Source organism: Musca vetustissima, unplaced genomic scaffold, assembly GCF_032173495.1.
Source record: "Musca vetustissima isolate MV318-11 ecotype Yass unplaced genomic scaffold, APGP_CSIRO_Mvet_v1 utg5400, whole genome shotgun sequence".
NCBI classification, from domain to species: Eukaryota; Metazoa; Arthropoda; class Insecta; order Diptera; family Muscidae; genus Musca; species Musca vetustissima.
This window is the reverse complement of record NW_026879863.1, coordinates 255,079-276,716: the sequence shown is the minus strand read 5'-3', so window position 1 is coordinate 276,716 and position 21,638 is coordinate 255,079. Positions and strand designations below refer to the sequence as shown.

At 32.6% G+C, this 21,638-nt stretch overlaps 1 protein-coding gene across 3 annotated transcripts in view; it reads right to left on the bottom strand.

Moving 5' to 3' along the window:
* Nucleotides 1-1,137: 1,137 nt before the first annotated feature.
* LOC133324993 (sodium/potassium-transporting ATPase subunit beta-1-interacting protein) overlaps nt 1,138-21,638 on the bottom strand; it is a 135,369-nt gene continuing 114,868 nt past the window's right edge. Inside the window, exons 6-7 of one of the 3 annotated variants that reach the window (XM_061533822.1) lie at nt 1,461-2,474; nt 1,138-1,400 (exon numbers count right to left, since the gene is read on the bottom strand). In XM_061533822.1, the coding sequence (XP_061389806.1) occupies nt 1,138-1,400; nt 1,461-2,474 (1,277 nt within the window). Of the gene's footprint in view, nt 1,401-1,460; nt 2,475-18,299; nt 18,358-21,638 lie in introns of those variants that run through there. The other 2 variants (XM_061533821.1, XM_061533820.1) reach the window with 2 other exon arrangements.

Genomic DNA, 21,638 nt, shown 5'->3' with positions numbered 1-21,638 from the left:
GTCTCTATACAGACCAATTGGTCTATATAAAGACCTGCGGTCTCTATACAGACCAATTGGTCTTTATAAAGACCTGCGGTCTCTATACAGACCTTTATAAAGACCTGCGGTCTTATAAAGACCTGACCTGCGGTCTCTATACAGACCAATTGGTCTTTATAAAGACCTGCGGTCTCTATACAGACCAATTGGTCTTTATAAAGACCTGCGGTCTCTATACAGACCAATTGGTCTTTATAAAGACCTGCGGTCTCTATACAGACCAATTGGTCTTTATAAAGACCTGCGGTCTCTATACAGACCAATTGGTCTTTATAAAGACCTGCGGTCTCTATACAGACCAATTGGTCTTTATAAAGACCTGCGGTCTCTATAAAGACCTGCGGTCTCTATACAGACCAATTGGTCTTTATAAAGACCTGCGGTCTCTATACAGACCAATTGGTCTTTATAAAGACCTGCGGTCTCTATACAGACCAAATGGTCTTTATAAAGACCTGCGGTCTCTAATTAGTATTTATAAAGCCCCAGTGGTAAAGACCTGCGGTCTCTATACAGACGAAGGTCAATTGTCCTTCAGCTCGTCTATTTAGACTCTCTGACCCTCAGCTCGTCTATTTAGACTCTCTGATTGTCAACTCGTCTATTTATACTCCCTGACCTTCAGCTCGTCTCTTTAGATTACCTGACTCTCAGCTCGTCTGTTTAGACTCCCTGAACTTCAGCTCTTCTATATAGAATCCCAGATCTTCAGCTCGTCTAGACTCCCTGACCTTCAGCTCGTCAATATAGACCCCGCTGGCCCTCAGCTTTTTTATTGAGACTCTCGGATCTTCAGCTCGTCTATATGGACTCTCTGATCTTCAGCTGGTCTATACTTTATTCATGCTCCCTTCAATTTTTGACTTCCAACCCTTGCCTTGTACCTAGTATTATTTTTGTTTCCGTATATATAACCAAATTTTTATTGGACGGCTTAACCTCAAATATGATGTTTCGTTTCTTATGTATGTGAGTATATTTTTTTCTCTCTCTTTTAAAGCTAAGCTTATGTTTATAAAAAAATGTTCCCTCCCTCGTTCTCTTTATACTAAACTTTGTACATTCTGCAGAGACCTCAAGTAAAACCCATGAACTTTACATTGTGGTCTCCGAATCCGGTGGTGTATGATAATTCAGATTATAAGCGGGTGGGCCATTATTGAGAAAAGCCATGGAGCGTATACTCTCCCGTGATGCTGTACGCTTATGAAAGGGTATCGGTTGGGGTTGTGATGCAACATATGGCAATTCGGGTACGGCTGGTGGTGGTGGAGGCGGTGGTAAATTATGTTGACTTACAGAATGTTGCGTGTGTAGAGGGTGTTGCTGATACAGAGGTGGGGTATGAGGTGGTTCATGTAGTGTTGTTGTTGTCGCGGTGGCTTGTTGATGATACAAATTACTCGTGGTCACTGCATTGGTGGCTGTATTGGCTGAGGTGACCAATGAGGCGAAGACATTTTCCGTTGTACCCGATGAGGTCATATACGATGACATTGGCCGAGTACCATGGAAATTCGAATACGAAGATCGTACAGAGGGTGGTCGATTGTTATAGAGCTCATCGACATGTTCACCATCATTGAGATTGGTGGTGGAATGCTGATAGGTTGGATTATAATGACCTCCAAGGGATGGGGTAACTGTCAAGGTGGGTGATTGTGGTTCCTCACTGGGTGTTGGTGTCGAAGTTGGCCATGGTGGCAAAGTGGGATCATGTAACGTCGGCTGTTGCTGTTGATACAAACTCATTTGCACGGCATTGGTGTTGTAATAAATCGGATCTGGGGGAATATTTTTCCTAAACGATTGATAATGATTGTTGTTGGTCTTGGTCAGACTTCCTCCGGCCACATTGATGTTGTTGTGGATTTCCTTATTTAAACTTTGTAAATTTGCCGAAGTCAACGGTGAATTATCCTTGTGATGGAACGAAGCAAATTGTGGATGTTTGTGATGGCCATGTGACGACTGATGTTGTTGCTGCTGCTGTTGTTGTTGTTGCTGATCTAAAAGTTTTGTCACCGGATTTTGTTGATATTTACGTCGTGAGCTACGTGTACTACTGCGTGAATGTGTACCCGTATGACCCAATGTGGCCACATTTCGTTGACTGCCACTGTGACTGCTACGACTATCAGCCACCTCATCATTATCTCTGCCACCACGACGACTACGTCGACTTGCAGTGGAGGTACGACTATTCGTACCACGATGCATAACCGAACGACGTTTAACACGTCTGGGTGTCATCGGTTTCGGACTTAGCTCACCATTATCACCCTCTGCCCCACCACCACAACGTTCGTGCATCTGATCATCACCATAATCGAGTATTGTATCGGTACGACTGCGCAATGTATCCAAGCTGGGTCCAAATTCGATGGAATACAATGACTGACGATGTTTGGATTTTTTATTAACATGTTTCACTGTAAGAGAGGGGTGGAAATGAAGGGAGGGAGTTATTATTAAATATTATTTGTTTTAATTATTTGTAAAAATAAATGTATGAGAATAAAATAGGAAGTTGGTACAGTCAGGCTATTAAATGATTTTAAGTAACTTTGGAAACTGTTAGAGGGAAGAAAAGAACTCCTTAGGATCGGACCAATATTTTATATCCAATACCATTTCAAAAATTAAGTTTTTTAAATAAAAAAATAGAACACCAATGAAATAACGAAAGTTATTGGAAGATATTTCCTGATCTTCAGCTCGTCTATCGAAAATCCTTGGCAATAAGCTGGTTTTTGATGACATAGATTCCCTGGCCTTCAGTTCATTTACAAAGACTCCTTCAACTTCAGACTAACTATAAAGGCTGCCTAACCTACAGACTTTCAGCTCATCCATAAGGACTCCCTAGAATTCAACTGTTCTATAAAGACTCCCTTACCTTCAGCTCTTCTCCCTGACCTCACAGCTCGTGTATAAATATTCTCTGACCTTCAGCTCGTCTATAAAGACTCACTGGTCTTCCGCTCGTCTATGAAAACTCCCTAACCTGTAGCTCGTGTATTATTACGCTTTGGTCATTAGACGATCTTTGAGGACTTCCAGACCTTTACCGTCTATGAAGACACCTTGGCCTTCTGTTCGTCTACAAAGACTCACAGACCTTCAGCTCGTCTATAAAGACTCCCTGACATTCAGCTCGTCTATAAAGACTTCCTGGTTTTCTGCCCGTCTATAAAGATTCCCTGGCCTTGAGCTCGTCTATAAAGACTCCCTGACTTTCAGCTTGTCTATAAATCTTCCCTATTAAACCTCCTTTGTCTTCAGCTAATCTATAAAGCCTCCCTGACCTTCAGCTCGTCTATAAGGACTTTCTGACCTTCAGCTCGTCTGTAAATACTCCCTGGCCTTCAACCTCGTTTATAAAGACTCACTGGCCGTCAGTTCGTCTATAAAGACTCCCTGTCCTTCAGGTCGTCTATAAAGAATAACAGACCTTCAGCTCGTCTATAAAGACTCCCTGACATTCAGCTCGTCCATAAAGACTCCCTGGCATTCAGCTCGTCTATAAAGACGAGCTGATTTTCTGCCCGTCTGTAAAGATTCCCTGGCCTTGAGCTCGTCTATAGAGACTCCCTGACATTCAGCTTTTCTATAAAGCTTCCCTTTAAACCTCCTTGACCTTCAGCTCGTCTATAAGGACTTCACCTCTTCTATGAAGACTTCAGTTCGCCTATAAACATTCCCTGGTCTTCAGTTCTTCTATAACGACTCTCTAGCCTTCAGCTAGACTATAAAGACTCCCTGACCTACAGCTCGTCTATAAAGGCTTCCTGACCTTCAGCTCATCTGTAAAACCTTAATGGCTTTCAGCTACACTTTAAAGCCTCCCTGACCTTCAGCTCGTCTATGAAGACTACCTGGGCTTCAGTCGGCCTATAAAGACTCCCTGACTTTCAGCTTGTATATAAAGCTTCCCTATTAAACCTCCTTTGTCTTCAGCTAGTCTATTAAGCCTCCCTGACCTTCAGCTCGTCTATAAGGATTTTCTGACCTTCAGCTCGTTTATAAAGACTCCATGACCTTCACCTTGTCTATAAAAACTTCCAGACCTTTAGCTCGTGTATTACTACTCCTTGGTCATCAGATGATCTGGCTTCCTGACCTTCAACTCATCTGTAAAACCTTAATGGCTTTCAGCTACACTTTAAAGCCTCCCTGACCTTCAGCTCGTCTATGAAGACTACCTGGCCTTCAGTCCGCCTATAAAGACTCCCTGACTTTCAGCTCGTCTATAAAGACTTCCTGATCTTCTGCCCATCTATAAAGATTCCCTGGCCTTAAGCTCGTCTATAAAGACTCCCTGACTTTCAGCTTGTCTATAAAGCTTCCCTGTTGAACCTCCTTGGCCTTCAGCTAGTCTATAACGCCTCCCTGACCTTAAGCTCGTCTATAAGGACTTCAGCTCTTCTATCAACACTTCAGTTCGCCTATAAACATTCCCTGACCTTCAGTTCTTCTATAACGACTCTCTGGCCTTCAGCTACACTATAAAGCCTCCCTGACCTTCAGCTCGTCTATAAAGACTTTCTGACCTTCAGCTCGTCTGTAAAGACTCACTGGCCGTCGGTTCGTCTATAAAGACTCCCTGTCCTTCAGCTCGTGTATAAAGATTCCCGGACCTTCAGCTCGTCTATAAAGACTTCCTGACCTTCAGCTCGTATATAAAGACTCCCTGACATTCAGCTCGTTTATAGAGACTCCCTGGCTTTCAGCTTGTCTATAAAGCTTCCCTGTTAAACCTCCTTGGCCTTCAGGACTTCACCCCTTCTATAAAGATTTCAGTTCGTCTATAAACATTCCCTAACCTTCAGTTCTTCTATAACGACTCTCTGACCTTCAGCTAGACTATAATGACTCCCTGGCCTACAGTCCGCCTATAAAGACTCCCTGACCTTCAGCTCGTCTATAAAGACTCACTGACCGTCAGTTCGTCTATAAAGACTCCCGGGCCTTCAGCTCGTGTATAAAGATTCCCTGACCTTCAGTTCGTCTATAAGGACTTCCTGACCTTCAACTCGTCTATAAAGACTCCCTGGCCTTCGACTCGTCTATAAAGACTCCCTGGCCTTCAGCTCGTGTATAAAGATTCCCGGACCTTCAGTTCGTCTATAAGGACTTCCTGACCTTCAGCTCGTCTATAATGACTTCCCTGACCTCCTGCACGTCTATAACATCTTCCTGGTCTTCAGTTTCTATTGATCTTCAGCTCGTCTATAGAGACTCCCTGAATTTCAGCTCGTCTATAATGACTTCCCTGACCTTCTGCACGTCTATAACATCTTCCTGGTCTTCAGTTCGTCTATAAAGACTCCCTGACCTTCAGTTCGTCTATAAAGACTTTATGATCTTCAGTTCGTCTATAAGGACTCCCTGACCTTCAGCTCGTCTATAAAGACTCCCTGACCTTCTGCTACAGAGACTCCCCGACCTTCAGATCGCCAATATATTTTTTTTTCTGCTTGATGTTTTTCTTTTAAATATTTTACAATTATCAGGAACCATCTGTAAAAATATGCATGCAATTAATATTGTACAATTTCCAAAGTTCCTTATAACCAATAATATCTAAATACCATTGACCATTCATAAATACAAAAGGCGAAAACGGTTATAAGGAACTCGTTTCCAAAAAATAATCTAATAAAAATTTTTTCTATAGTCATTTTCGTTATAACCGTTTTCGACCTCCGGATTTTTGTTACCTTTATTTACGTAGAGGGGTTAATAGAGAAGGTCTTAAGTAGTGAAATAATTAATTTTATCAGTTGCTGTTAAGACTACCTTCTAAAAAGATTAGTTACAAATTACAAAATAAAAAATAGAAAAAAGAGAAACAAAAAATGCAAAGCAAAATAACAAAAATATATAAATTAAAAAAAAATAATAATGATTAAAAAATAAAACAACGAAAACATATAAAAGTAAAAATAGTTAATAACAAAGAAAATAATTAATAACAAAGAAAGAAAAATTATCTGCAAAGAATTGTGATTGATATTTTTATAAATAGTATTTAAGTTATTTATTTCCAAGAATTTGAAACCAGAAGAAATGCCCACCGATGAAGTCATTATTCCCTGTAAATTTATTTCTGCATTTAGGCCTAATAAAATATTTTGTATTTAATTTGTTTTTTTTTTAATTTATTATGCCCCCATTTGAATATATGAAATTATTTTGTTGATGTACGTCTTACGTCTTTATTTCGATAACCCCTCATTTATGATTCTTTAATTTGGAATAAAAAATACCACATTTATTTTTAATAATTTCTTTCATTTTTTTATAATTCTCGTTTAATCGTTTATTTAGTTTTTTTTTACTTTTTTCTTTAAATCGCATTATCATTCTTTGTTTTTTTACAAATTAATTAATTTTGTTTATTAATTTTGTTATTATTATTTTTTTAATTTTTTTTATTTATTATTTTTTTAAATTTTTTATAATTATTGTTCATATTTTAACAATAATTGCCTTACAAAAAATACACATAGATTTTTGTTTAAAGTTGATCTTTCTTTTAATATGTTTGTAATTGTTATTTGTTGTATAATTATGGACTTTATTTAAATCGCTATATCTGCAATATAACATTCCGTCATATCCTGTTATGGGAAGGATATTTCGTTTAGATAATTTTTTTTCTGTATTCGTTTCTATCAATAGCTCAATTCTCTTTTAAATAATTATTGCTCTTAACTAAAATTCCAATTTTTTTTTTTATTTTTCAAAATTCCATTCAATAACTCTGTTGCTAGTAAGTAACCTGGCTACCATAAATTGCTATAAATAATTTCAAAGCTTTCCGTATCGTATTGTGAGGTTATGTGAGGTCTGGGAATTTTAGGTAGAAATTAAGATCTTAAAAAAATGTAGATAATTTATATTTTATCCTTCAATTCATTTATAAAATCCGCCTGAACTTTAGCTCGTCTTTAAAGACTCTCTACCTGGGCGTCATTTCGTCCATAAAGGCTCCCTGTCCATTACCTCGACTATTAACCCTTTCAGTGTTTTTGTCGAATATATTCGACATTTAAAAATTCTCTCTTTCTTTGTGATTTTTCGGTTATCCTATGTACCGTTAACATTTATGTTTTTGTTTTTGCTGAAAACCAGACGAAACTGTCCGAGGATTAAAATGAAAATTGCCTTTTTTTCTAAACTCGATGCCTTTATATGATTTTAAGCACAAAATTTTAGATTTTTATTCCGACAAAAATTTTATTTGACACTGAAAGGGTTAAGACTCCCTTCAGATCATCATTAAAGACGTGAGATTGTGGCCAGTGAATTCAGTAATAAATCAAATCATATGCAGACGCCCTGAACTATTTATTTTTTAAACCATTTGCAATTGAAAAGAATCGGCCAGAATTGGGCAACAGGAGAGTTGGTGTGTTCCACCAGGACAACGCTAGGCCACACACATCTACAGTGACACGCCAGAAACTTCGGGAGCTTGGCTATGAAGTTTTAATGCATCCGCCAATACAGTCCGGCCTTGACACCAAACTATTATCATTTTTTTATTGCATTTCAAAATTTCTTCAATGATGAAAAATTGGTATCTATGGAGGATTGTGTAAATCGACTACTAGAAATTTTTACAAATAGAAAGCAGGACTTCTATGAAAGAGGCATTATGAAATTACCTTTAAAATGGCAAAAAAAAAAACATACAACAAAACTGTGCATATTTGGCCCAAATCGGACATTCCGGAGCATGTTAAATAAAGTCCTATAGTTAATATAAAAAAGTAATGGAATTCTTTTTCCCCAACATAATATATAACAAAATTCGAATCAACCTGTGGTAGTACTTTCTGAATGACATATTTCAGAAGTGACATTTATTTTCCTTATCGTTCCCATATCGCATACACAGGGCTAGACATTTTCAAAAATTATGTTTACAACCGTTTGAATAATGTTTCTGTTCCTAACAACTGCCGACTAGTTTTGCATTCCATTGTTTACTTATTTCACAGACTCTTGGTGTTACATAATTCGCATATGTATTTTCCAAATTATTTCGATATAAACATATGAATGCTATGTCAAAACATCGACCTTTACAGATAATTTTCTGTATATATCGACGCCTCCGAACCATAGTATGCTAAGTCGACTTAGCATGTTTTAAAGTTCTTTGCGTTTATAGATACTACGGTCCTTAATTTAAATTCTCTGAAATTTTGGTAATCATCGGCTAATCCAAACCAAAGTTATAAGCAAAAATTTACTTAGCATGACACGTAAGATTTAAGAAACTTCCATACTTTGAGAGCTTCTGCTGAAAAACTCACTTTTCAGACTTAGCATACTATTCTTCGGAGGCGTCGATATGTATGTCAACCTTTGCTAAATCCTCTCTACAAAATTAAAGCTATATCGATGAGAAAATGTGTCGAAAGCCTTAAAAATACCGAAAATTGAAATTGAAGCGATATTTATGATTTTCAATACGATGATTTGGCACCCTATGAGAACCCTAATACCGAATAATTATGGGATACCACTATATAGGAACTATCCGGAAACTTGCACCAATATTGATAATTCTAAAAAGGCGAGCCGATTTACATTCCAGAAGTAGTAGCTAGGTGTGTACAAATTTTTGAAAGTTCCATCTTGGGGGCTATAATGTGATTTCAACAGACGACCGGAAATGATAACATAGTATTTTATTGTGATTTGAAACAGGATGTTAAATGAAAACGTGAGTGTTTACACTACCGAAAATAAAATACATATATACATACCGTCTGTCTACTATATTTTGTAAACACGATACAGGCCACAGTTATGGACCAAACTTCACGAAATACATGTAGGATGGGTTGTGGCCAATGAAGACCCCTATTGTTTTTGGAAAAGATGGGTTAATATTTAGGGGGTGAAATGGACCAAATACTTAATTTTTGTCGGTTTTTCTGGTCGCTCCAGAGGCCGCAATTATGGCCCAAACATCTCGATTTTTTACATGGAGAAGGGGATCGGGCCAAAGAATAAGCATGCCTATTTTGATAAAGATCGGTCAGTATTTAGCGGGTCAAGTGGACCCTGACTTTTGTGTGAAATATGACAATATTTGTATTCTATGGCGTATATATTTACGCGTGGATTGACAGCAATTATATTATCGTATGTACTCGGATGTGGGAGTTACACTCAAATATTTACAGGTGCTTACGTATTCATATATTATTTAGTAACCCATTACCACAGTAGAGGCCGGAAATTTAGCGCTGATCGCTTTGAAATTTTTCATGAGGATCCAGGTATGGCCAAGGACAAAGCCTATAATTTTCGGTGATGATCAGATAATAATTTTGGGATGAAGTGGGCCGAAACTTAAATTAAATTAGTTTTAAATTAGCAAATGACCTCTTAAGAAAATATATATTTTCATTTTCTAATTCAAAATCGGCTCTTTTATGGACCATTTCATTTTTATATATAAACTTTACCACTACTCGATGTGTCTTTAACCCTTTTTGGCCCAATGTTCCCAACAGGCATCAAAATGTTTTAGAGCATATATTTGAGATATATATTCTTTGGATTTCATTTGTCAAGACCTGATTATGGACGACATATATCAAAAGAAAAGTATAAAAAATTCCAATTTTTGGTAAAGTTATGAGAATAGGACAAAAAAGTGTACAGTACCAATTTGTGTCTATAGTCCAAATTATTTAAATCGCTTCATATTCTAACTGTACGAATTCTGTCATTATAATTATTTTTGATTCTTGTAAGAAAGAATATAGAAAATAATTAAACAAATTTTTCCGTCGATTTTGCATTTTGTTTTTTGATATTGAACTTTTTATTTTTCAGAAAGAATGTACTGTATCTCCCGAATGCATGGATGTAGCGATGTCAAATTTTGTTCATATCCAATTGAGGATAGTTTGCATTGAATTTGTTAACAGAAAATTGTTCTATGATTACGGAAAAAATCGGGGCTCAAAGGGTTAAAATTCGATATGCATATTGTAAGGACGAAAATTATCCTGGAATTTGCGACCTAGTGTATCAAAGGGAGAGACAAGCCGCGTTCAAAATCGGTGGGTGCAGAGCGGGCAACCAAGCACGAAGTTCACGAGGAAAGGAGAGATCAAAAGTGAAGAAAGAAGGAAGTAGCGGTGAGTGTACAATAGTGAAGAAAGTGGTTTATAATTATCAGTTTAACCGCCGTGGGCCTTTAACAAAAAAAGAGTGATTTTAAAGCAACCGAAATAAAGAGCCGTCGTGGGCCTTTACGCAAAGAAAGGTGATTTTAAACAAACCGAAAAAAGAAACGTATTGGGCATTTATCCAAAGAAAAGTGATTTTAAGCCAACTGAAATAAAGAGCGGTCGTGGGTCTTTATTCAAAGAAAAGTAGTTTTAACCAAACCGAAATAAAGAGCCGTTGTGGGCCTTTATCCAAAGGTGATATTAACCCAACCGAAATAAAAAGCCGCCATGGCGATTTTAAGCAAACCAAAATAAAGAACCATCTTCGGTCTTTATCCAAAGAAAAGTGATTTTAAGCAAATCGAAATAAAGATCTGCCGTGAGCCTCTCTTTAAAAAGTATTTATAGCAGAGATGAAATAAAGATCCGTCGTGGGCCTTTATAGAAAAAAGTGTTCAAACCTTGAAAAGCCGTCAAGTTTTATATCGAAAGCAGCAGTAGCAGGGGCCGAATCCTAATACGCATCGCTACAACCAGCAATTCCTTCTTCACACGTCTTCAGTCATTTGTAATACCAACAGCCATACCGGATCAGTACCAGAACAGAGCCAGATGTTACAGACTTTTAGAATCTAAGTATATGGGTTTTGTACATCAGTTTAAGTTTCTAAATAAAGCGAAGTATTCTAAATTTTAAAACTATATCTACATATTTTCACTCTCTGTCACTTCAATATAAATATTCTGTGACGAGCCCTACCCCGGCGAGCATATCCCAGAAACCAGAGGAAACTTGTCGTTACAATATTATCCCTGTCTCTTGTATGTCATAACTTTACAATCGATTATATCCAATATCGTTGATATACTGCACGGTAATTCGTGACAAATGGTTTTTGTTTTTTCTGGGACACCTTGCTTTTTACCCGCTTAAGAAAAGATGTGACTTGAAGGACCATTATATAGATTAACATGTAGCCCTATTCGATCAAAGAGCCAGACGTTACAGACTTTTAGAATCTAAGTATATGGGTTTTGTACATCAATTTAAGTTCCTAAATAAAGCGAAGTATTCTAAATTTTAAAACTATATCTACATATTATCACTCTCTGTCACTTCAATATAAATATTCATGTAGCCCTACGAGAGCCCTACCCTTTTAGAATCTAAGTATATGGGTTTTGCATCAATTTATCCCAGAAAATTTTAAAACTATATCAGAGGAAAATATAAATATTGTCTCTCGTATGTCATAACTTGACATAACCTCACAATCGATTATATCCAATATCGTTGATATACAACACGGTAATTCGTGACAAATTGTTTTTCATTTTTCTTGGACAACTTGTTATTTACCCCTTAAGAAAAGATGTGGCTCGAAGGACCATTTAATGTAAATAAATTAATGTGCAGCCCAACTCGATCAAAATCTGGCATGTATTTCATCTCCTGTCTCTCGGTCATAACCTCACAATCGATTATATCATCCAATGTCGTTGACAAGGTAATTCGTTACAAATTCTTTTTTATTTTTCTGGGACACCTTGTACTGTCCAACATGATCACATTTTTCCTGTTATTTTGTGGCACCCTTTTACTCACAGAATTTATTTCTTTTTAAGAAGGAAATATATAGATTTAAATATCCCTAAAAAACGCATTCAAATTCAACCAATTCCAAACTACAAACATTCAAAATTCCCTCTTACAATCACACTACAATTTTTTTTTCAAATTTCAAGGTAGTTGTTATACAAAAAAAACATTTAGTTTTGTTTTGAATAACTTTTGTGTTGTAAAAAACTTGAGTTTTGAGTTTTCTTTGAATATTTAAAAATTAAATACAAAGCTTTATTAATTTGTTTTGTTTGTTTGTTGTTGTTGTTATAAAAACTAAATAATTACAATTAAATATATATATAATTATTTTGTTAATATTTTTATATATACGATTTTTTATATACGTTTTACTAGTCTAACAAAAAAAATTAAAACTATATATAAATTTAGTTTAGTAATAATTAATGTAGATATATATGTAACTATTATATATTTATGTATATATGCATCAATGTCAACAATAGTGGCGTTTGTTATTATTATTTTATTTTAATATAATCTTTCTTTGTTATATTTTCAACAATTATTATTTTTTTTTAATTTTGTTTTAGTGATTTATTTTTGTAAATAATTTAATTTTCAATTATAGAACATATGTTTTACAAACTTGAAGGCATTTCCATTTTTTGTTTTGTTTTATTTTGTATTTCAAAAAAGCTTTACGTTCTACCCTAATATGCTGTGTTGCTTCTTTATAGCTTTCAAAGAATTCAATTCCTACTCTTAAAAAATTAGAGGGGGAGAAATGTGTGTGTAGTTTTTTTTTTTAATTTTGGTATCTTTTATTTTTAAATATATGTTGTTGTTATTTTTAATAGTTTACTTTTATTTTCATTAAACATATTTTGATTTTTTTTTATCATTTCATTTAATATCACAGTTGAAAATAATAAAATAAATTTGTAGTGTTTGTTTTTATTTATAAATTTTATTTGTGTGTGTTTTATCAGTTTTATTTCTTGTAAAAAAATTTAAAAAGTTTTGTAAATTTTGATGACTAAATTTTGTTTTTTATCCAAATAGTTATTTTGAGAAGTGTAATAAATTTTCTGATGTACACAAAATTTGAAATGAAACAAGAAATTCATTGGAAGTCCCTAAAATCAGGCTTTAACTGAAAAAAAATATTTTCATATTTAAAAACAGTGTCAAACATTAATTTTAATGTGACACACAGAATTTTATAGTATTTTATTCCTGTGGATATTTAAAATACGTTTTAATTTTTTTTCTTTTTCACTTCAAATTTTGTGCAAATCACATCTGTCAATTTCAATTAATTTCAATAATTTTTCCTCGTTTTTTTTTTAATTTTTATGTTTCGCTATCATATTTCATTTAAAAATTATTTTTACTAAGTTTTAATAAATTCCACTTTGTTTTTGTTGTTGTTTTTTTATTCATTTTGAAACACCGATATCTTAAGCATTATTAGATAGTTTGTGTGTTAGTTGAAGATATATATTTTTCAAATCTTTATAGACTGGATTTTCATTTTTTTCATTTCATTTTCTCGTGAAAGGTAAGCTGCTTATTTTTTTTTTTTTTTTAATTTATTCCCTTACTCAGACAAAAAAGAGGGAAATTTTAGAACCACTGGTTTACATTAAAACTAGCTAATTAATAATTTTGTATAGATGTAAATAACTAGGTCTAGGTAAATATATATTTATGCTTTATGTTTGATATTTTCCCTAAAATGGAGTTTAGTTTTTTTATTTGAAGACAGAAATAGTTTTGAGGATTTGAAAATTATTTTGCTTTTATTTCAAAACTGATATAAGACCTTGGTCGAAGGACCATGAGTTGGGTAGTTACAAAACTAATTAGTTCAAAGGAACTATTCCGTAAAAGGAGGAGTAATCGGAACTAGATCTAATACTTTGGTGCATTTAGTTCCTTTTGCCTCAACTCGTTCTTTCATGCTCCGGTTTACCTAGTTCCCATTGGTACAATGGTTCATTTAAATCATCTACAATGGTTTATTTAAAACAATTCAAATAAAAGTGAACTGTGAACAGCTTCGAAGGACCATTTGAAGGACCAAATTTGTATTGGATCTTATGTGCTATTGTTTGTCTGCTAAATATTTTGTAAATTTATTGGTTTTAATTCGCCTCGAAGGGTAATTATTTTTATGACAAAATGTACGACGAAGAGTTATTATTTTGGGATTTTTTGGTCCACACGTTCCTTTCATCTAGATAAACGATTGAACTAAAAGTTCCTTTTGCGAAGTGAACCGAAAACTGGAGAAAACCGATTCAGGAAGGATATTTTCCAACACAAAGCACAATATTTGGAAAATTCTGAATTTTTGTCATCTTGAAGATACTTTTCGATATAAAAAGATTCACACAAAAATGTTATGCTTTGCAATGTTATTTTAGCCCGAAGGACCATTTGACCATCATTGAAAAACTATCACATTCAAATTAACCTCCAAAAATATTTTATTTAATTTGATCTGCTAAATATTTTGCTAATTATTTTGACAAAACGCCATGATTTTTTTGACAAAACGGAACTTTTTTCCAACACAAAGCACAATATTTGGAAAATTCTGAATTTTTGTCATCTTGAAGATACTTGTCGGTATAAAAAGATTCACACAAAAATGTTATGCTTTGCAATGTTATTTTAGCCCGAAGGACCATTTGACCATCATTGAAAAACTATCACTTTCAAATTAACCTCCAAAAATATTTTATTAAATTTGATCTGCTAAATATTTTGCTAATTTGTTGCTTTAATTTCACATCGAAGGACCATGATTTTTCTTGGCAAGATCTCCTTTCATTTAAATGAACGATCTCCTTTCATCTAAATGAACCAATAAACTATTGAACTAAATGGAACTTTTTTTTCCAACACAAAGTACAATATTTGGAAAATTCTGAATTTTTGTCATCTTGAAGATACTTTTCGATATAAAAAGATTCGCACAAAAAGTTTATGATTTGCAATGTTATTTTAGCCCGAAGGACCATTTGTTTTTTTAAAAAATGTATCACTTTATGTTATGTTATTTTAGCCCGAAGGACCATTTGTTGCATGGAAAAACTATCACTTTCAAATTAACCTTCAAAAATATATTATTTAATTTGATCTGCTAAATATTTTCCTAATTTGTTGCTTTAATTTCAACTCGAAGGACCATGATTTTTTTGGCAAGATCTCCTTTCATATAAATGAACGATCTCATTTCATCTAAATGAACCAATAAACGATTGAACTAAACGGAACTATAGGCCTAAATGTTCCTTTTGCGCAGCGAACCGAATAAAATCAAACTCCACTTCAGACCGCGATTGCCAAAGTAGAATCTCGGTATAAATTATATATATATATATATATATATTAAAGAAATTTAGCTAGAAACTTTATTTTTTTATCAGAGAACCTTTTGACTCTAATCTGTTTCATAAAAAATTAATTTAAACGCGTCTTCTAAAAATTGAAATTGGAGCTCAATAATTTATAATCAAGTGATAAATCAATTTATTTAGTAGCCTAGAAGAATTTAAACGCGTCTTCTAAAAATTGAAATTGGCGCCCAATAATTTATAATCAACTGATAAATCAATTTATTTAGTAGATCAGAAGTAAAATGTCATACTTTCACAAATATTTCGTGTGAAATTTTAGTTTCTCTCGAAGGACCATTTGTTTCGAATAAAAATTATAAGACAATTTTTTTCTTTAAAAATATTTCCAATACCTCAATTTTAATTTGGAAAGACCCTTTTTAGGATTGAATACTTATATTATCAGGTCATATCGAAGGACCATTACTTTTATAAAGTAATTTTAAAGTTAATGTTTTAGAACAGAAATGACTATAAAAATACATTTATTTTTTATTAGTCATATTCTAATAGTACGTTTACATTTAACCGGATTTCGTTAACCCAGTGGGTTTCAATTGTCAATTCCTTTGCATATATGTCAAATAAATCCTCATAATATAGGTTAACCCGGTAAAGAGTTCTAATGTATATGCCGTTTAAAATACTTAATGGTCCTTCGAGGTTATTTAAATACCACATTTCCTTTAACAATTTTAAATTCTCTCGATGTACCATTTGTTTCGAATAAACATTATAATAAGACCAATATTTTCTTTGACAAAATGTTTTCCTACACTCAAAATATAAATTGGAATGACCCTTTTTTCATAGAATATTTATATGACCAACTACATAATATTCTGCTCTGTAATGAATCCAATTCCAGTTGTAAACGCAATTGAATATAAAGAATTGTCATAATCATAAAATAAAATTTTGTAGAAGACTTTTTCGCTATGAGAACATTTTTATATTTTTGAATAACGTTCCAAAAAATGATCTTTAAAAAAAATAACTTTATGGCCCTTCGAGATGATTAAAAAATCTTATTACAATGTACGTTTGCACTCCATATCCAAAATTTGACTATTTTGACTAAAGTAAATTGCATTCTTAGTAAAAAACAAATTAGAATAGTATATTTCAAAGGAAAATTTATGGCCCTTCGAGGTGATTAAAAAATCTTATTTCCTTTATAATTAATTTATTTTTTGTATTCCATATCCATAATTCGTCAAGTCCCCTTTTGTCTAAAATATATTTACTTTCGGATGTTTCTAATTTCATTTCTAATAACTATTTTTTTTTTAATATTGTTTAAAGCGTTTGCTTCAAACTGAACAATTTATTACTACGAAATTGAAAATCTCAAACAGTAGACTTTATTTCAATCACTTTCTTAGTTATAAGTAATTTATGAAAAGCGTTCCATTAAAAAAACCCCCTATTAGTCGGAACGTATTTTCACTACATCCAATCCAAAATATTGCACACATGAATTTAAAGTTTGGTTATCTTAAAATCCAAAGCCTCGAACACTGGATTATATTTCAATCACTTTCTTACTCTTCAATTTAGATGTCATTTTTGAAAAGCGTTCCATTAAAAATTTTGCCTGCTAGTCGGAACGTATTTTAACTACGCCACCAAAAAAGCTCTAATAGTACGAACAAACTACTAAATCCATTCCATTTCAAATGTCAAATCCAGTGTCAAATGTCAAATTTGATATATACACATGGAATTGGCATTTGAGATCGAGTGGATTTCGGAAATCTAAAAGTACTTAATAAACACTTGAAAAGATTTTAGTTCCATTATAAAAGCGTTCCTTACTTATTGTTATTGGAACGCATTTAATTGTAATTAGCTGTCACAATATCTTTCAAATATATGTTTTAAAGAATCCGTTTTCGTAGTAACAATGATATTTTTTATATTTTTGAAAACCGTTCCTTTAATTCCAAAACCAGGTATTTTTTTCAAATCCACAAAACTATTTTCGCCACCAATTGCTGTCATAGCTCTCAGGGGAACGTTTTTGTTTTTATTTTTATAATTTCAAAGCATATATTTTTCATCTTAAAAAAAAATATTACACAGTTTGCACATTTTCTTTTGTAGTAATTTCCATTTAAGGATAATACTCAAAGAAAATGAATAAAAAAGGGGTGTTATTTAAATTACAAAAATATATATATAATATAAATTGTCGTTTCAGTTACTCTTAGACAAAAAGTAAGGTAGTTCTTTTACTACTAAACAACGAACACATAGTTTTTGTTTTACTTAATATTATTTTGTTGCTAGTTATATATATAGAAATTATATATACACACTTTTTTTACAGACTAAACAAACATCAACACACATTCTTAAAATTGTTTATAATAAATATATTTTTAGTGTACAAAACACATAGAATAGATTTTGGTAATTTTATGTTGTTTTTTTTAACAAATATATATTTTTTAAATATATAAAAAATAAGGATATACAAAAAATTAATGTAACACAAAATAAAATAAATAACATTTATAGAAAATGAATATTAAAAATAAAATATACAACAAAGCTTTACACACAGTTTGAATGTCATTGGGATGTAGTTTCCCTAGGTTTATTTATAAAAATAAGGAAATGGGAGTTTGGTAATTTCAACTCTGCTTTCTTGGAAAGAGAGGAAATTATATAATTTTCATAGGCTGGGATGGAGGCGGCTTCAAGACAATCCCGTAAATTCTATATAAATATAATTATGCCTGGAATCACATTCGGGTGGTAGTACTGGTAATACTTCTCCCACACTCACATAAGTAAGAGCCAGGCAAAATTATTATTTTTTTGGAGGGCAGGGTTGTAATAGTACACCAAGGTCCAATTCCACCACAAACACAGACATCTTTACAAAGATTTACTAGCAATTAGGGAGGGTATTTTTATTTGAGGGACGGCTGTTGGATCTCTCTCTCTCTCTCGTCTACGCCTAGGTCTAGAGATCATTGAATACACAAGGAGTTTTCGCCTTTTTTTCCTTAAGATTTTCTTCTTGAAACCTTTGTTCAAATATTAATTTTTGTATTTTTTTTTTTTTGGTTTTTGTAATTTATGTCAGCAATCGCAGTCTATGAGGCTAAAATTTGTTTTTTTGTTTGGAGTAATACAAATATAGATTTTTCAATTAACATTTTGTTGTTTTTCGGTATTAGCATAGAACATACATTGAGAAAGTGCTTCAATGATGATTCGATTATTATTATTTTTTTTAATATATGACAATACAATTATGATGGCAGATGAAAGAGGGGAGTTGCTTTTGGTTTCTATATAGTTTTAATTTTATTTACAAAAAAAGCCTGTTATTTATTTTTACGGATATTAAAATTTTGAAAATATGTTTTAGTTATCATCATTGTCATCATCATCAACTTCAACACGGTGTAAAAATCTGTCAATAAGTTATTTGCTGAGTAAACTTCAAATTGTATCCATACATTTTGGGAGAAGAAAATGTCGGTTTCTCCTATTCCACAATAGTTTCTAATGTGTGAATAAAACAAGCAATCCCAAAAAGCGTTCCAACTTGTCAGTGAATGGAAACGATTTTTTTAATTAAAACATTAAATTTCTGAACTATCCAGGCAGTTATCTTTACGGATTTCTAAAGAAATATAAATTATTTTTGGTATCACGAAATGTCGGTTTCTCCTATTCCACAATAGTTTCTAATGTGTGAATAAACCAAGTCATCCCAAAAAAACGTTCCAACTTGTCTTTGCATGGAAAGCTTTTTTAGTTAAAACATTAACGGATTTCTAAAGAAATGAGTAAACTTCAAATTGTATCCATAAATTTTGGGAGAAGAAAATGTCGGTTTCTCCTATTCCACAGCAGTTTCTAATGTGTGAATAAACCAAGTCATTCCAAAAAGCGTTCCAACTTGTCTTTGAATGGAAAGCTTTTTTAGTTAAAACATTAAATTTCTGAAATATCCAGACAGATATCTTAACGGATTTCTAAAAAGAAATATAAATTATTTTTTGTATCACGAAATGTCGGTTTCTCCTATTCCTCAATAGTTTCTAATGTGTACATAGACCAAGTCATTCCAAAAAGCGTTCCATCTTGTCTTTGAATGGAAAGCTTTTTTAGTTAAAACATTAAATTTCTGAAATATCCAGACAGATATCTTAAAAAGAAATATAAATTATTTTTTGTATCACGAAGTATGTAATCAATGTTCAGTCTTGTTGTTGTGAATAATTCTTCATTTTCTCATGAAATACAATTATGAAGTTCTATACAAATTGCTAAATAAACCCAGAAAGGATTATTTTATTGTCAATTTAAATATTTTTTTTTTACTCCTTGGATCGTTTTTATGCATAAAAGAGTCTATTTCAAATATTTCATTCAAAAGAGAAGTAGTTAACTCATCCACTTTCTATCAATCGGAACGCTTTTTACGTCACTTTCAAAATCTTGAACTCCTATCCTTATAACAAGTTAATGGAATTTGCGTTCTTCTTCTCCCAATAAATTCAATTGGTTCACCATTTAAGATGTATGGAACTCTTTTCAATACGCCGGCTAAACTATACTCAAAGCATAATCCAATTTTAATTAAAAAACAGGTTTTGGTATAGAATAAATTGTTAGAATAAAATGTTACATTCAGGGAAGATTTAGTCATAACTTCAATTTCATATCGATGGGAACGTTTTTTACTTCAAGTATACAAAATGTACAATACTAGTATTTGATTTAATATTTTTGCTACTATCGTTTAAAGGGTTTGGTCTTAACATCAATTTCCTATCAACCAGAACACTTAATTCAGGCTCTCAAACACTGCATATTATTTCAATTACCTAATTCTTCACCTATTTTTGAAAACTTTTTATTAAACGAATAATAGTCGGAACGCATTTTAACTCAACCACTTTGTAATAATTGGAACGCGTTTTTCTTCAACGTTCAAATTGTTGAACTGCTGTCTTTGAACAAGTTAATGGAAGATGCGTTCTTCTTCTCCAAATAATTTCACTTCGTTTAAGGGCTGCCCAAGAATTCAATTTTAATTTTCAGGGCATATTTAGTTATAACTTCAATTTCATATCGAATGGAACGTTTTTTACTTTAAGTATAAAATTTAACAATTTATTAATTTAATGTTGAAAAATAATTTTGCTAAAATATTGAACAATTTGCCTTTTAATTTTTCAAAGGGTTTTATGAAAAGCGTTTCATTCAATATAATAAATAATTGGTTCGTTCCAGTACTTTTTTAATAGTAAATCTAGTAAAAAGGAAACATTTCAAAATTGCTCTCAGAGTACAAAATAATTTAAAAAGTTCCCGAACTTTTCTAGTAAATATGCCAAAATTAGTTAGCAATACTTCAAAATCGACCTAACACCCAATCAGAAGTAGGCATTCCTGTTTACCATTTTTACTCGGCCAAATTTCTCGAGTAAAATTTTACAAAGAGAACACCATTTTGTTTTGTGCTCTCTTAAATTTGATTCAATGTTTCACCAGTTTTGTGGGCTGAGGAACGGTTTTCGAGTAAAACGTTCTGGAACGGAACTAATATGTCGGAAGGCATATATCCTGTGGTTAAGGATCTAAAATATTGAACACTTTGATTTAAAGGGTTTTAGTTGGATTTTTTATGTGTTCCTTGTTTATTATTATTGGAACGCTTTTAATAATAAGGAACACACTTTTTTGGAAATGATTATTATTATTTTTGGTCTTTCGTATGATCCCATAACTCAAATGGCATTACATGCTCAACAAGAAGTTTTCAATATTTCCAAATTGATGTTATGAGTAAGAAACTCAAAGAAAGTATTGATCTGTTGGTCCTTCGATGTGACCAAAACCCCAATGTCATAACCGAACTAAATAATATTCGAATGTTGAAAAAGAAAAATCACAATTTGATCAGGCGTTTATCGATTAAAAAAAACTAATCCCTAATGTCGTTTCATGTTTTGCATGTAATTACTTCGTTCAATTCACAATTAAACAAATAAACTGGAAATCGTTCCGTTTGTTCATTTTACACAATCGTGAACTGCATCATTTTCATTTCTAATGTTAGTATTTCAATGAAAATGCCAATTGAGTTTTTTTTGTCAAAAAATATTAAAAAATCTGAGGACATACAATTGTGAGATATTAAATTAAATTGGTCCTTTGATGTGAACAAACACTAAATGTCTTAAATTTTTATTTGGAAAACCTAGTTCATTGCCTAACTTTTTTCAATATAAATATGTTCCATAATGTCATTCAATTATTTATATAGAGTTCCATCGTTCAATTCATGCTACAGCATTAGCTAAAGGAACATTTAACAAAAAGTATTTTTAGAAGTTATTTTATCGGAGCTTTATAGATAACATT